This window comes from Oryzias melastigma, linkage group LG15 (assembly GCF_002922805.2).
Source record: "Oryzias melastigma strain HK-1 linkage group LG15, ASM292280v2, whole genome shotgun sequence".
Classification (NCBI taxonomy): Eukaryota; Metazoa; Chordata; class Actinopteri; order Beloniformes; family Adrianichthyidae; genus Oryzias; species Oryzias melastigma.
Window position 1 is genome coordinate 14,890,363 of NC_050526.1, and position 12,962 is coordinate 14,903,324.

The 12,962-nt window shown below is 36.6% G+C and overlaps 2 protein-coding genes across 2 annotated transcripts in view; both read left to right on the plus strand.

Annotated features, from left to right (window-relative positions):
- The window catches only part of cnrip1b (cannabinoid receptor interacting protein 1b), an 8,747-nt gene extending 3,760 nt beyond the window's left edge, over positions 1-4,987 (plus strand). The window contains exon 3 of the mRNA XM_024297981.2: positions 1,035-4,987. Coding sequence (XP_024153749.1) covers positions 1,035-1,199 — 165 coding nt within the window. The 3' untranslated portion in view covers positions 1,200-4,987. The remainder of the gene's footprint in view (positions 1-1,034) is intronic.
- A 1,730-nt stretch (positions 4,988-6,717) lies between these two features.
- The window catches only part of LOC112161782 (calcineurin subunit B type 1), a 26,644-nt gene continuing 20,399 nt past the window's right edge, over positions 6,718-12,962 (plus strand). The window contains exon 1 of the mRNA XM_024297232.2: positions 6,718-7,048. Coding sequence (XP_024153000.1) covers positions 7,046-7,048 — 3 coding nt within the window. The 5' untranslated portion in view covers positions 6,718-7,045. The remainder of the gene's footprint in view (positions 7,049-12,962) is intronic.

The window sequence follows — 12,962 nt, forward strand, 5'->3', positions numbered from 1 at the left end:
TAGTGGTTATGGCTGCGGACTCACATTCAGAAGGTCATGGGTTCAAATCCTGCTCAGGAATAGTCCACATTAAATGTTTGTTTTTACTTTTATATTTTATTTTTGCCTCTAAACTGTTCAATGCAGTTAAAAAAATTTTTTTAACACAGACAAATACAAGAATTGACAAACTGGTGACACGGGGGGGGGGCTTTTTATTCATTTTCTATGCTTTTAAACCATGAACATTGTATTTACTTTTAAATTTTATTTTTACCTCTAAACTGTTCAATGCAGGGGAAAGAAGTATTTTTAACACAGACAAGTACAATAAATGACAAACTGGTGACGGGGGGGTTGATCCATTTTTGATGCTTTTGAACCATCAACGATGACTTCCTGTTTACGCAATCCAGATTGTCAGGTTTAAATTTAAGTTCGACATGCATTGTTAATCACAGTGTTAATCAAAACCCATCTTTTCCACTGTATGTTTATTTTATTTAATTTAAAAGTTGTAAAGAATCTCTATTTTACACCCCTACAGGAACTTATGATTATCGGAGAAATCTTTGCATTTCATATTATTAGACAAATTTTATCATAGTAATTTAAAATATTTTCCCTAAAATGTAAGACTTAGATCAAATTTATAAATATGCTTATAGATAAGCATTTAATTAAAAATGTATTTAATAAACAACTTAAACTTGCTTTTTGGCCAAAATAAAGTATGTTGTTTTGCAACTATTTTTTAATATTTGTAGTGTTTTTTAGGGTGCCATCTGCTTGGTAAGATGTGTTATTTTAAAATGTTGAATTTTCTTCATTGTTTTCAACCCACAATGGAGAATTTATTACACAATGAGTTCTGTCTCTTCCGGATGTCTCGTTGACCCATATCATGATTGTGATGATACTGTTTGTTACTGTATTCAAAAGAGATAAAAAAGTGAGGTTTTCTTAAGGCTCCAGCCTGAGGTAACGCAGGGTTTTCTGTTTTTCCAGATCACCTCTTTTGCTCTGTGGGTGAGTCTCTCTGTCGTCTGCTTCAGTTCACAGAGGCCGGCCTGTTTGAGACCGTCTGGCAGGTGAAATATTACAACTACAACAAGCGGGACCACTGCCAGTGGGGCAACAGCTTCAACAGCATCGAGTACGAGTGCAAACCCAACGACACGCGCACGCTCATGTGGGTCAACAAGGAGACTTTCGTCTGACGGCCCAGCCTAGGGGGCGCTGCATGCAGCCAAGTGTTGTTCGGTTTACCGCCCACTAGCTGCCAGCCAAGACAGATAAGCAGCAAGCCCCTCGTGTGACCCCTGTGTTCTGCAGACCAGCAGGGGGCGCACTGCAAACTCCAAACCTTGTTTCCAAAAACTTCCACTCTGCTTGTTCTCCAGCTCTGATTACTGTTGATTATCTCAGCAGGATCATGTAAGGTTTGCTGGAAAACAATCAGAGAAATGCCTTTTGAGGAATAGAGTTAAACCTGCTTAATCTCACAAAATATTTGTTTAATTGAAAGATATATTTTGTCTGTTTATTTGTTTGTTTTAGCCTAGATCTAAGGTGCAAATTTTCTTTCCAATGTTTTTGTTTCTGATAGCTGATTTCCGAACCAGTGATGGTATCATCGTGATAAAACAGAGCACATCATGCCTCTTCCAACAATAGGTGGCGGACATGTGCTGGTAAACAGTAAAAAAAGAAGAGGAAGCCCCTCCCTGCTTGTCCAGTGTGAACACCATGTGCTATACATGTGTACAGCGATCGCATCACATGGCGGTTGTGAACGTAGCAAGAGAGCTTCATCTGCAAAACGGTTTTATTCAATCTTTTGATTTTTTTATTGAAATATATGCAGATACTAATGCTTTTCCCATAAAATGATGCACCCCAAATGACCAAAAAAGTCCTTTTTGGAAATAGCAAAACGTCTGGATGATAGTGTACTTATCTGTGATGCTATTCTACAATCAGTGCATGCAGTTGAAACAAAGCATGTGTGCTGTTAACATTGTATGCTGTGACTGTTCATTACTGGCTAAGGCATAGTGTTAAAAGTATAGAAATAATTTAAACTTGGATTCTCACTCAATGTTCCACACATTTTTCAGGAATTCCTGGAAAAAATAATCTTTAAGTTTTCTGGAATTTACACAAATTTGCAACAAAAAACTAACTTTTCTGTTTCTGTCTCTAGTCGTCACCAATTTCATTTCACAGGTCAATGTTTCACTGCCTTTCATTTCTATCTGTTTCTACATTACGAAAATTACATTTTAGGTTAAGATTAAACAAAATTTGACCCACCTCTATCAACTCTAAAACTAGAGGAAAACTTTGTGTGGAAACTATTTCAAAAATGCTAACTTCTAACATTTTGGAAAGTCCTTTGAAAAACTATTTACAGTTTATTGCCAGATATTTTGCTTTTCATTTTTTACAACTTTGTCTAAAAATTGCTTCTTTTCTACAATATATTCACCCATTTGTCTTTGGGATGAAGGTCGCTCTTTCCTGTTTTTATTCCCGCTTTCATTTCAAAAACTTTTCTCATAAGAACTGGATAAAAACTTAAACTGAAACGTTATCCTGGATAGGAATGATTTAACATGATTCCTTTTTTTTTAATAAAAAAACACTCAAAGTGAAAGCTATCATTTACTGAAGTTAACCCTTTAGCTTATGAGGAAACAAGCAAAAAAAATTTTTTTGCTACCTTTTATATTCTTAAACAGCAAGGTTTACATTTTATTTTTATATTTTAACAATATGGTAGAATATTTTTATAAACAAATCTCAGGAGTTCAGGGCTAACATGCAATAACAGAGAACTGAAGGACAGCTTAGGATCAAGAGACTCCGCCCCCAAGAAAGTTTTGATGTGCAACCTGTTTTGCAACTTTCTTTTGAACTACTGCAACTCTACAACCGTTTACGCAATTAACATGATTCCTGAGAGAAAAGCAACTTTGCGCTGATATGCAACCCTTTACAGTCTGTACGCAATCAATGTAAATTAGCTGATACGTCAACATCTGTTGGAAGAATATGTTTTGTGCAAATGGTCAAACAGTTACAGTAGAGCTGTTACTTAGTGGTTACCAGAGACATTTCCTGTGTTAACGGGTTAAGGATTTAAGTAGCACATTTTCTAACATATCAAATCTTTCTAGAGTTGTTTGGATTATAACATATAATAGTATTAATGTGTGTTAAAGCTAGACTTAAAATTTGAAAGACTTGTTTTTGAATTCAGCCCCTAGTGGTCTTTCAAAGGTATTGCAGGTTTTGGAGCTTCCGTTCACAGTGTCTGCAAGCCTGTTTGTTGTGTCAGAATAGTAAATGTAGCAATGTCGGGTTTTTAGATTCAGCAAAAGCCAATGGCATAATATTTTGGAGTAAGAAGCTGAGCGCAGTCAGTTCTTTAGATTTCTATGAAATGGTTTTGTGACCGTCAGGTGTAATGATATGTGTTTGTACAACATAGTCGGTGTTAATGCGTTTACAAGAGGTGTGTTTTATTTTCCAGATGGTGCTTTTCTATTCAGAGGAGACAAATGTTCAATTTTGAAAATCCTATCCATTCCAGGAAAAGAAGGGGAAACAAAATAAAAGCAACACTTGCTGATGGTGTCTGCATAGATATGATTATGCCTTCAATACAGTTCATGTCATGAGAGTCTCAACCCATACTTTGGTGCAAAATATGGAGATTTTTTTTTACCTTTTTTTTCTTTTTATATGTTAAGAAAAACAAACTGGAAATGTTGATTAAATTAACTTAAGTGGAGATAAAGTAGAAATAAGTTGTTATTGAATTGGTATACTAATAGTTTAACAAAACAAACAAAAAAGTAAAAGACAAAAACTAACAAATGTGTTTTAAAAAAATATGACTGTTTTTTTTTAAGAAAAAACAAATCAAATGATTCAATTCGTTAACTCCAATTAGCCATTCAGACTTTTTTTAATCTAAAAGTTATTTCTGTTTCTTTCACATTTACCATCATGTTTAGTGACGATGGACCGCTCTACAAGAACAGATAAAACTAATAATTATAGACATATTTTTATACACTTGACTGTTCTCACAAACAGGGACCACAGTTTTCTCAAACATTTGCCAAAAACTTCACATTTTATACCAATATTTACTCTTTTTCTGATTAAAAATTATAGATTTTAGAATGGAACATTCCAACAATGGAAAGTCAGGAGTGTCAAAATAAGAGAATAAAAAATTAATTATTTCTTTTTTATAATTACCGTTTTTCTAAATGCTTTAGTTATTTTTTCAGTTATTCATATTTTGAAAATTAGGTTTGCTCATCTACTACAACTATAATGAAATAAAAACTAAATTATTTAAATATGTTTCCACATTACCGTATCATTGATCTTTAATTTTTTTTAATGCACTGAAGCATTTTTAGTTTAATCCAAATAAACAAAAATAAATAAAGAAATAATAAATATTGGTATACTGGCAAAAACATTGTCTGTATTTTTTTCCTGGCACTTCTGTCTTTCCATATATTCTTGAATCTTAGGATTGTTTGTTATTTTGTTGGTGTTGTTTTGTAAACAGTGCAGTGAGGATTTGAGTGGAGTTGTGCGTCTACCTTTAAAGAGTTTGTGCTTCACCTCCTCTAACATTTAGAAATTATGGTTTCTTTGTTCACTGAGCAACGAAAGCACAACATAACCAATAGAGACTATTTCTTTACAGCTTGTCTCTTTTTTTGAATTGTGATGTTGACATTTGTCATTTTGTACATTATTTAGGTTTAAACGTGTTGGTAAATTGTGAATAGTTTGTACACTTAACCGATCTATGCAAACGGGAATAACAGACAAACAATGAAACAGAGGAATATATATTTATTGCAGTCCTACCTCTTTGTAGAAGTCATGTTTGTTTGTTTGTTTGTTTTGACTAGGATCCAAAAACTGTAAACTGTTTATTGCACTTGTGTTTATAAATTAAACATTGATGTTTACAAAAATCTTCCTTTTTATTCAAAAACATATATTTGTAAATATGTAGTTATATTTGTATCAGAATGTAAATTTAAAACTACATTTATCACTTCTTAAAAATCATTAAAATTATTTCCTTTTATGAACAGGGTTAGAATACAAAAAAAACTAGGACAAAACATGAAACTATTGCATATTTTCCATTTTTGAATATTTTTGGGGAAACTCATCTATAACAATTACAATGTTGTGTAAAAACTTACGTGCACAGTTTTCTAAATGAATGCTTAAGTGGTACTTATTGTATTTTGGGAAACAGTACCAAAAAAAACTTCTTACTTTCTTATTGTTTGGGGAATCATCTAGATTATTTACCCTAAAAGAACAACAGACATGGTGATGGTACAGTAAATAATACCCTCAAAACTATACTCTGATTACCTGATTTCCTCATTTCTAACAGCCAGGCTGCACCACAAGGAGCATGCACCAATCACTTGAACAGCACTAACAGGCTCCTTGTGCAGTGCACAAGTCAGTCCGACGCCACTGCTTCTCACCTACTTTACGTGTTGCTTAAGTGTTGCTCACGGCATGGCACTAGAAAAGGAGTGCATGAACAACTTCGCTCTACGGGTTCATCTGGTGGTCTACCATCTTGATATTTCCTGTGGGTCACATGAATTCACTATACACATTTTAGTCTGTATATAGTATACCTGTTGTAACAGCAAAAAAGTTTAAATGAGCAGGATAATGCTCAAATAAATGCTAATTTTGTGGGGGAAAAAATCAATGTAGAATTACTCAAATTAATTTTTAATTAAGATTTTACATATAGCCCATCTAAACTAATTGGTAAGTGTTGACAAACCTGTTAGAACATAACAACCTGGGGTGCCTAAAATTGTTGTATAGAAATCTGAAGTCCCTACTTTTGATCTACTTGTGTTATTTTATAGGGTCCAGATAAACTTACTCTTAAATCAGTGTGCTATCCTTCCCATGACAATGGTGGACAGGATTTTTATGTCCGACGTGGACATCAGTGAAGATAAAAAAAATAATTTAAAAAAAATCACTAAAAAAAAGAAGTTTAGCATGCTGTCTTGTGGGTTCCAGATGACCCCATTTTTAATGTAAATATCCCTAAGATAGCACAAGGGTTACAAGTTTTCCCACTGGTCTATTTATTATGATCATGCTGTCTGTAGCTGAAATAAAAAAAATAAATAAAAACTGTGTCATTTTCAAGGATAAAGTTTATGCAGGGCAGCTGAGCAATCCCACCCCCCTTCCCGTCCCCCATCTGCTTACATGTTCTCCCGCAAGCTTACAGAGCCCCACGACCCCAAACTAACATTTGCAGTGCTAAAAAGAAAAAAGGCGAGTAATATCTGAAACATCTAACACTTTAAAACCAGATATCAGCTTTGATTAGGAAAACAAAGAAGTACATGGATCTATTTGTCTACAGGTGGATGAATCAGAACAGCCCAGTATTTCCACGCACATTTAAGCTTCTTCAAATGTTCAGATTCAGAATTTCAGAGAAAATCAGATAAAATGCCACAAGAACACGTTTAAAACACAATTTCCTCCTGAGTGGGTCTTTAAAACACAGTAACAGTACAGCTGTATAAAGGGTCCAAAATTTACAAACCTGCGGGGTGGCTTTCTCGTCAGCAGGGGGAGCCCGCGCACAGACCTGCTCTCACTCGAGATCGCTTCAGATATAAATAAGCGGCAAAGTTCCCGGATGTACAGTAGTGCTGCACCTCCCCCCCACCCGCGCGCGCCGCCTGCTTGTCAAACTGAACCTCCTCCTCCGCTCACTGCCCCCTCCCTCTCAGCGGGTCTCGCTCCCTTCGCCACTGCAGTGAAAGCCTCGGCAGCAGCGAAGAGACTCTGAAGCTCGTTTTAACGCCAGGAGCGGACCGCGAAAAGCCACGACAGACATTTTTTTCTTTTGCCCCTCGTCGTCCTCGACGCAGCTCGGGCGGCCTGCTGACTGCTGCTCCCCCAAGCCACCTCTTCTTCGTTTACACCGCCTGGATTTCACCGTCCGACCTGCACCATGGTAAGCACCGACGGCTCCCGTTTTCACTCTTCCGCGGAGGTGGTGGTGAGGCGGCTCGGGCCGAGGCCCGTGACGAGGAAGGTGGTTCGCGAGGAGGAAACCCTTTTCCCCCGCGTGCGTGCACACGAGGGCGGGCGCGCGCGCGCGCGCTCTCTCTGCGACACCCCCGGGTTTTGACAGGAACCGTCCAGTCTGTGGGCCCACATATTCGTCACCCCCTCCCCCCGGGGCTGCTCCGTTGATTAGCGTGCAGGCCTGCGCAAATTAGTTTTCGTGACAAAAATACGCGCTCATCAGGCCTCGAGTGGCTCTATTTCCGGCTCTCCGCGAGGACACCAGTCGCATTTACAGTTCTTTTCAATAAACGACACCTTTGTGCGAGTAGTGTTGAATTCCGTGCGGCTTATTTCCGCCCAAACCTGCTGGTTTATGAGTGGATTTTAATTTATTTTGTCAGTCTAACAGGAGGCTGTCACAGCAGGCCATAGCACTGCTGCACACCAACACGTAACCACGATCTGTGTGTTTGTGCTCGCTAAGCAACCATTAGCCATCCTTCCACCAAACAAAAGACACCTAAATGTGGTGTTGGCACTCATTGTAGCACGGATCCGGAGTTCAGTGATGGTAACACGTATATTATTTATACATCCTTTAATTGGGCAAGTGTACTGATTATATTGTTAGAAGTCAAAATGTAAAAGATTAAAAACTCAAGAAGTCATGATTTTCGATTGTTATAATACATGACATACAGACATTTTTAGACACCAGTGGTTATTCACATATTTAATCAAGAATGTTGAATATTTACACAACAAACATTTTTTAAGAATGTAATTGGGTTATCATTACAACCTTACTACTGTGAAAAAATGATTTTGATAAAGCTTTGCTATATATATATATATATATATATATATATTGCCCATAATGCATCATTCCTGTTTCTTGATCGTTACAAACAGCAGGTTTGTGTCTGTCTCTGAGGGTAAACACCTCCACGGTCGATGGGTTGGAGTTGGTTGCAGTTCCTGATGCATTCAAAGCTAAGCTGTCAATCAGGCTTACCTGCAGAAGTATTCAAACCACTGATTTTAATAAGAATAATGCATTAATTACAGAGAAATAATCACAAAAGGAAGAGGGTTGACGATACAAGATAAGCAATCAATAGATTTATGGATCAGTTTAGCATCACATTGAGGAATATTGATTTAAATCTATGAATCCAGTTTATTTTTAAACCTAGCCCAAGTGTAAATTATGAAATCTCTCTTCAGCACCATGCAGATTTTTTTTCCCCCTGTCTTGTGGCTTTACTCCCCTCTCAAGTTTGGTTAAAAATAGCCATCATTGTGGCTAACGTGTGCTGTAATCCCAGGTGACTCTTATTTAGCATTTAAGACAGAGTCAAAGCCTAAAGGGGTGTCCGGGGTAAGTAATTCCCCACAGTCATATCACAAATGTCGTCTTCAACGTATAAACAGATTCATGTTTACTAAGTAATACTTGTCTTTAATTTTATTGGCTCAACGTATAATGGTTTACCAGGTCCCATTTTTTTCTACTAGAAGTATCAACATGTTTACAATATGATTGTGTTTATGTAGGATCATTTACTTTGTTTGCTGTTTTTATATTGATTATTGATAAGCATTTTCATACAACATTTTTTATCTTTAATGTTTTTTTTTATCCTACAATTCTGTTGGTCTGCAACTGACTTATCAAGACAACGCTTGGAATAAAACACTGATTTGTTTAAATCAAATTTACCCTAAATTGATCAATATAGGTGTATAATTTATTGTTTTTATACTTTTCTAGGCTTCTTTTATGCCTTTACTCCCTTAAGCTCGTATAGAAGATGAATCAGTGTTTGGTTGTCAGAAGAATGTGGAAAACCTATCGGATAATCTTTAACCCTTTAACATTGGTCATGTTCCTGGTGCTCTTTTAAAGTACCATAACTCTTCAACTGTTTACACAGTTGACATGAAACAGCTGATTCTGACACAGAGAAGAACGGCTTTGCACCGCTATGCGACACATTACTAACGTAAAATGTTGCATATTGGTGCAAAGCTGCTTTTCTCAGCTTCAGAACCTGCTGGAATTACATTAACGTTGTAAATCTTTAGAGTGTCAGTGGCCGAAAGAATGTAAACATTGGGAACTAAAGGTCTGTTCCTAAAGAGTTAAGTGGTTGTGTAGACGGAGAGCTGCGATTGGTCAGACCTGCTAATTAACGGGTGTTTTCAGCTGATTGGAACTAAGTTGAGGAAGCCTTGCAAGCCCAGATCCGTCCAAAGTCTAATGTATTTCCCAATGTGCATCCCTCCTTTGACCTTTTCTTATCAAGTTCTGATCGAATTCTTAATCCAACTCAAATTTAATAGAAATGTGTTAAAAATGAGAAGTTTGCTTTTCAAGTAGATAGCCTTTTGTCTTAAACCTGTTCTGGTTTTACTCTTCCAACAGATTTAGTCCAGTGATGGTGATCTCTCCCTCTTTGTTTGGCATAAGAACCAATGTGGTCTGTGCCGCTCACAGCCAGAAGCAGCATGCTGACCCGGATCGCTCTGGAACCATATGTTTCATTAATATCTCACGAGGCGGGGCCTAAAGCCTGCCTCTATGGACTGGAGAACTTCTCTCTATATGCTTTAGTTCCTGAGAACAATAGCAGCTTTTTGTTTATTAGTTTGAAAGGGTGATTTGTTTATTAGGTAGTTTCATTCTTGAGTTCATGCTGATGTCTGGCATTTAAACTTCAGAAAAGTGGTGCAGAATGGTGGGATCTTTCTGACTACTAATTATTCCCTAAATCATTCAATACCTACATAAAACATGGAAAGCTATTTACTAAATATTTAAAGACATGTTAAAAATTGTATTGTGTAGTTTATATTAATTCTGTTTGTGTTCAAATCACTTCAAATATAAGACTTTAATTCTTGTCTTTCAAGTGTCTATTATATGTAAAATAAATCATATTTGTGAGATAATGTATCTAGAGTTAGCATTAAAATGGTTTTGTTTTAAACAGCTGAGTATAATTTTCACAAAATAGACAAAGGCAAACCTTTTCCCTAACATTATTTAATATATTATGATCCTGGTTTGGTCTGCACCAGACCTTTTGATAGTCTGCTTTGTTTGGTTGATGTGAAATAATCTTTATAGCTGGTTTTGTTTCAGTTCAATACATGATTTGTGTAATACAAAACGGCAACAAAAAAAACAAAACATTTATAGCAATCCTTTTTCTGCAAGTGGCCATGTTCCAGAGGTAGTGTGGTTAACTCCTGAACGCCGGTTTGGTTCCCGCCCTGTCCACCCATGTGTTGAAGTGCCCTTGGGCAAGAGAGTGAACCCCACATTTTTACTGTTTGGTATAGGTTAGCACCAGTGTAAAGTAGTGGAGCTGCCATCAGTGTGTGAATAGCACTGAGTGTAAGCGCTTTGGGCCTTCTAAGACAAAGCACTATTTACAAATACACCATTTAGCGCCATTTAATTTGCTAACAAGCAAGTAGACAAATGTTTTAGTTGGCTTATGGTAAGCCTGATATAGTGCAATGAAACAATATTAAATATAATAAATTTAGCACAGCACAAGACACCTTAAAACGCAAACGTATACAAATGTGTGCAATAGGGATGCAAAGATTAATTTTCTCAACTATTTAGTTTAATGGTGGAGTTGTGTGGTTTTAAACTGATAATTGTGGCATCCCTTGTTACTACACTCCATTAAAGCTCGTCTTATTCCAGACACGCTCAAATCACTGTTTCTGCGTTATTGGTGGGGGGCATGGCTTAACCCGTTTTTTTTAAGGAGTTTAAATGTCTAAATTAAATTCTGATTTCTGTTTAACATGCAAAATTGTTCAGAAATCAATGCACATCTCAACTTTTCACAAACCATTTTTTTACCGTTGGTTAGTTCTTATTATGTTTAATAAATACCAGAAACTTTAAGTTTCATAGCAAAACCAACCATTTTGCCAGCTTTTCTGCCTTATGGAGCATCTGTGTTACTCTTCAGCACTTTGAAGTTAAAGCTGAGGCTTCAGAAGTCTCTTGGTTGGAGAGAACTTGTCTGGTCAGAGGGAGGCGGGGGCACACGTGGTTTTTAAGCAGGCAGTGGATTGATCTGATGCTAAAGACGCCATATGCTGCCTCGCAATCAAGCACCACCCACGTGAGGATCTAGCAGTAGATAAAGTAAGAGAGATAAAAGCCAAAGCACACCAGCAGCCTGATGTGATGATCCACATTACACTTTCAGCCGGCCCACTCAATCTGGATTTTTTTTTTTTCCTCACAAAACGTTCAATTTCTGCAGTTTCCAGCTTCAACCAGAACCTCAGTTCAAGTTTCTGTCAATGAAAATATATTTCCAGGTTTTTAATCTTTATTCTTCAGTTTGATTTGATCCCTACCATGACAAAGGTGGACAGGATTTTATGTCTGCCATGGACACCAGTGAAGAAGAAGAAAAAATCCTCGGAAAAAAAAAGTTCAGCGCGCTGTCTAGTGGGGTCCAGATGACCTCACTTTTAATGTAAAACATGGCTAGGATAGCACAAGGATCACAAATAATTCACCAGAAGTTCATAATATTACTATTTTTTATTCCTATCAATTTTTTCTTATTATTTTAAAGTCAAGTTTAAACTGGTTTTTACATTTTTCCTGTTTTAGAAATGATCATCTGATGCAAAACAAAACCAAGCAAATGCTGCAGCCATTGATTGTATATGAGAACTGTACTGAGTAAGTGTGACATCATCCATAGAAAAAGGTTTACTTTCTGAACCAACCAAATGAAGTCTATATGGTCACAATTTTTGTTGATACAGACACCTCCATATTGGAACCAGAAATCGTCATTAAGCAGTGATTGGTCCGGTAGGTTTGAGTCAACATTTCTAAAGCAATCACGCTGAGGTGAGCCTGTTGAAAGGCCACACCCCTATCCCTTGAAAGCGGTCTAGGCAAGGCAAGTTTATTTGTATAGCACATCTCATGTTCAGAGACAAATCAGAGTGCTTTAGATAAAACATTAAAATAAATGATCAAAATAAATAGTGAATATGTGATCATTAAAATAAAATAAAAGAAAGTAAAAATATTTTAATTTAAAACGAGAATAGATGAACAGTGTGGATGTAAACTTTTGAATACATATTAATCAAATGCAGCTGAGAACAGGTGAGTTTTTAACCTTGTTTTAAATACCCTGAGTGTTTCAGCAGATCTAATGTTTTCTGGAAGTCTGTTACGGATCTGTGGAGCATAGAAGCTGAATGCAGCTCCTCCATGTTTAGTTCTGACTCTAGGTACTAATAAAAGGCCGGATCCAGATGACGGAGCGGTCTGGCTGGTACATACTGGGTCAGGAGGTCAGTCATGTATTTTAGTGTTAAACCATTCAAAGCTTTACAAAGCAGTAACAGAACTTTAAACAAAATCTGTCAAACGTTTTGAACGTTGTTGCTGTGAGACCATGTATTCTATTGAGGCATCTGATTGACAAGTTTGTAACTTGAGCAGCTTGCGCTATAGAAAAAATATTTTAAAAATTGGGATTATTATTATTAAAAAAGATATCAGAGTATGAATGGTTATTCTGGCAAACATAATGACTGAGTAATAGCTGTTTATTTAACAATAAAAGTCTATGGGATTTTGGATTTTACCAGCAAGTACTTCTTGTTTGTAATGCCAGGGGGAGGGGCCACTCAGTCCAGTTCTCATCTACAGTCAATGGATGCAATATGGCTAATGTTTATCAAGCAAAGTAGAGCTACACCTTATTATACTAATTTCAGCGTTTCTAAGGATAATATTATGTTGCCATTTTTAAAATATGACATTATATTTTCTTTTTTTTTTTTTTTTT